This window comes from Pinus tabuliformis, chromosome 2_1 (genome assembly GCF_031772625.1).
Source record: "Pinus tabuliformis cultivar Carrire ecotype Pingquan chromosome 2_1, CPIR1, whole genome shotgun sequence".
NCBI classification, from domain to species: domain Eukaryota; kingdom Viridiplantae; phylum Streptophyta; class Pinopsida; order Pinales; family Pinaceae; genus Pinus; species Pinus tabuliformis.
The window spans coordinates 304,545,702-304,549,587 of record NC_142299.1 but is presented as its reverse complement, the minus strand read 5'-3'; the positions used below and the strand labels follow the sequence as shown (position 1 = coordinate 304,549,587).

General features: G+C 33.5%; 1 protein-coding gene across 1 annotated transcript; it reads right to left on the bottom strand.

The window, feature by feature from the left end:
- Positions 1–337: 337 nt before the first annotated feature.
- LOC149200022 (binding partner of ACD11 1-like) lies at positions 338–3,133 on the bottom strand. Its single transcript, XM_089402574.1, has 4 exons — positions 2,949–3,133; positions 2,387–2,462; positions 2,092–2,208; positions 338–932 (listed from the first exon to the last, which is right to left on the bottom strand). The coding sequence occupies exons 1-4, from the start codon at positions 3,065–3,067 to the stop codon at positions 648–650; spliced, it is 597 nt and encodes a 198-aa protein (XP_089258700.1). The 5' UTR covers positions 3,068–3,133; the 3' UTR covers positions 338–647.
- Between the last annotated feature and the right edge of the window lie 753 nt (positions 3,134–3,886).

Below are 3,886 nucleotides of genomic sequence, written 5' to 3'. Positions count from 1 at the left end.
ACGAGGATGCGAGCGCTCATACCAATCATTAAAAATAAGAGCCCAATATTTCAAGAAAGAATAGAAAAAAAATATTATTTTAACGTCCATCGACTAAAGATAGCCTATGGGACAAATTGCTTCTTCATCGGCTTGATGTGTTTGACCCTTTTTCTGTGAAGCTTCAAAATAAATGCTCCCAACTTCTCGACAAACCCCTAGCTAAATAGATTATCCAAAAAACTGGCTGCCAGTCGTAGCTGCATAATTTTCCCTATTGTATTTGAAGAGAAAAATCATGCATGAATAATGAAAAATCACCCAGAAACTCAAACATTTAATGAAAAAAAAGTCTCTTAAATTGAACATATCCTCCTTAAATGCCAGAAACACATATTTACAGTACAAAGAGGGCCCTGACTCTAATTCCAGCTTAGATTCTTTAAACCATTGCCTACCATCCCTGGCATATTACTTCTGACATATTCCACAGTATGCCACATTCACACTTTCTAGCCAGTGCACAGTCATGGTTACAGAAGTAACTTTTAAATATTCTCAACATTCTAAGCTGTAACTCACTCGCGTGTCTATAGCACTGAAGTTACACCATTTTGTTGTTAATTATGAGACAAATAAACATTGGGACTAGCAGCATTTTATTAGAACTATTTCTTTACTGCGTTTTTCCTATTACCAAAATCAGCGGCAGCTCTGGCTGCCCTGTCAAGAACCCCAGCAACCATCAGTGCTCCTGTTGCAAAATAACTACTGTTGACAGCTGCTGTTCCTGCTGCAACTAAACTCTCCCCGAAGAACTTGCCAAAATCTGCCACCTTTGCTGCAGCAGTGTCCATGACTTGATACTTCTTGTCTAACTCTTTGGCTTTGCTCAATGTATCCTTTCCTAAGGTATATCCTTTGGAAAGCATTGTTGTAACCATCTCTGCTGCCTGTCAGCAAACGGAAGAAAGATTCTCAGTTTTTTATCAAGGACTTCAACTGTGCAATAACATTGTTGTTAACACAGGCTTATAAATTTTCAGTCTAAATACTCTGGCTTTTTAAAATAACTAAAAGAAATGAGGAGAATTTTAATTTTTAGTATAATTCTTTTGAGTTTTGGAGTTTTTAGGGGCATATTTTCTTTTTCCCGTCCGTTTGTTTCTTTGTTTGTTTTTGTTTGTCCATTTTGCCTCAAATCTAATAGATGTTGGTTAGAACTACAATTCAAATTTACACAATTAAGATGCTCCAGGAGTTTTTCAAGTGCTGAATCTATTTGACTGTTAGAATTATAACTCAAATCTAGAAAGTTTTTCAAGTGCTGAATCTATTTGACTGTTAGAATTATAACTCAAATCTGCATAATCTAGATGCTCCAAAGATTTTTCAAGTACTAAATCCATTTATATGGTAAAGAATACATTTTAAATAATCAAAATCACAATCTTACTGGCAATTTTAACCAAAAACACCAAAATGTAAAATAATTAAACAACGGCCAATTTCAAGAGTAGTGTCTTCCTTCTGTTTATATATGGTTACTCAGAGACTGATTTTTTGACTCAAGATCAAAATTAGGACTCTTCTTCTATCAGCACCGTCAAAATAAGTCAAGCTAATTCTGAAGCGAAATTTGCTTCCATATGTTGCCCTTCTTTTCACAAGAAAAATCTTATTCCAGGTTTTCGTTTGAGGGTTTAGCACTTGGGTGTTGAGTAAATGACCTTCGAGGCAATCTACAGAATCCAATCTATTCAATAAAAATAAAACTACTGCAATTTTCCCATGAATAACACCCATCTACCAAAGCCTTAAAAACGAATTGAAGGATCAGACATGTAAACATATACAGAGACCATGAATGCCACTCATCTACCAAAACCCTCAAAATCGAAATTGAAGGATCTGATATGTAAAATATTCAGGAACCATCATAGAAGATGATTCAATTGATTTGATATAAGAATGACTATGGCAGGGTAAGCAAAGTCTAAGTGCAGTATTAGTGTGATTTTGAGGAGCAGGTCTCTTTTTGAATTTAGTTGAACATTGTCCCAAACTGTAAAAGAAATTTAAAAAGTGAGGAAAATCAGTAATTGAAAATACTCCTAATGTATTGCCCTCTTCATGAAATTTCATCATGTGCTTTTTCCAACGATTAACTGCCTCCTCTGATCCTCCCCATGGCACTATACACACTTGCTGATTTTGGATTGTTGCTCCCTGTTCAAAAAGCCAAAAACATTAAAATTCCACATTTTTACCTTAATATTTTTAAGCGATACAAGATAATAGCTTAATCCTAATAAACGAAAACTATATCCAGAATGCCATCTCCAGTCTGAATGATACTTTGAACCTTATAATTGCAAAACACAGTCTAGGAAAATCATAGGCTTACACTCAGAAGCACAGCCGTTTCCAAGGCAGAGGGTTCTTGGAAAGTCACAAAAGCAACTTGTGTCCACTGTCCAGCCCTATCACCACCCAAAACAACATAATATTAGGGGTTATTTTTGGCCAGTTTTACACACCTATGTACATCAATACAAATCCTTGGGCGTTCTCCAGCTCTAGCAGCAAAATTATACATCAGGACTACTACCTGGCTTGTGATTTCCTAGATAATTAAATTGAAGTAATTCCATAAATCACTGCTCCAATTTGGTAACACAAAAATATTATTGTGACTCCACTCTATTACTCAACAAAATCTTAATAGCACAGTGCTCTGCAACTCTAATAAAACCCAAGTTGGAAACTATTGTACAAATTAGGTAATACTGATCAAATTATATGACTGCACTCTAATAGGTAATACTCAACAAATTATTAATAGTACAGTGCTCTGCAACTCTGATAAAACCCAACCCAAGTTGACAACTATCATACAAAATAGGTAATTATAGAAATAAGAAATAAGCACCTTCACATGAAACTCAGACCAGAAATCCAGCACCCACCTCTGTAATTTTACGTTCTTTACTGTGCCACAGTATGAGAAAAACTGCTGAACATCCTTGACCGTTGCTTTGGGAGACAAATTACAGACCTGCACTGTGTAACCGTCAGAAATGGCCATTGACAACAGCTAGAGTACCTGTTATGCTATGATGCACAATCGAATTGTGAGTGAATAGCAAACATTGATCTGATATAAATACTGTGACATCCAACATAAATGGTTACTTAATGAAGATTGATTAAAGTAATCTTAGTTGTCTCTTAATTATGAGCACTCAGGTCAGCTCCAAAAGGAACTCAGTCTGAAGTATATCCATCAATAACTGTCACACTGTCAGAAGATGCGCGGTTGAAGATTAAAGTGTGCCATAGGTCAAAAAAAAATCTTGAAAGCATAGTTTGTAGTTCTGTAGCAACGTTTTATGGGGGCAATGGAATAAATATTTACTTACATGGGTTTCTAGATGCATGGAAATTATGTTTTGGGTATGGTTGTGTTTGATACAGTAATATGGTATTTTTGCAATGCAGTATTTTTTTGTCATTAATGTGTCATGTTGAGGTTATGAATGGTTTGTACTAAAATATAGGGTATGGTGATAAACAGAATGATTTAGGATATTTTATGAAAATGTATGTAAATATGTTTTTTTTTTATTTAAATATAAATTTTAAATTAAATAGTTTAATTTTTTATATTTTATTTTTGTGGGGTAAATATTAATAGGATTCACATTTTAAATTTTGTAATTTAAATAATATTTAATAATTTGAAAATTACCAATTAAGCAGTTATTCATTGATTAAGTCTATTATTTTTATTATAAATTGAGATACATTATATTAATTTTTTAAAATATCATTATAAATATATATTTATGTATTATATATTGAAAGTATTGAGAGGGATAAAATCTCTTAAAGATGTAAATATATT

Bases quoted from the DNA above. Each gene is read 5' to 3' on its own strand.
- LOC149200022 (XM_089402574.1), bottom strand. From the start codon at position 3,067: ATGGCCATTTCTGACGGTTACACAGTGCAGGTCTGTAATTTGTCTCCC. The intron at 2,209-2,386 runs GTAAGCCTATGA...CTTTTTGAACAG, and splicing joins AAACGGCTGTGCTTCTGAGT to GGAGCAACAATCCAAAATCA. The intron at 933-2,091 runs GTATTTTCAATT...GTTTGCTGACAG, and splicing joins AAGAGGGCAATACATTAGGA to GCAGCAGAGATGGTTACAAC.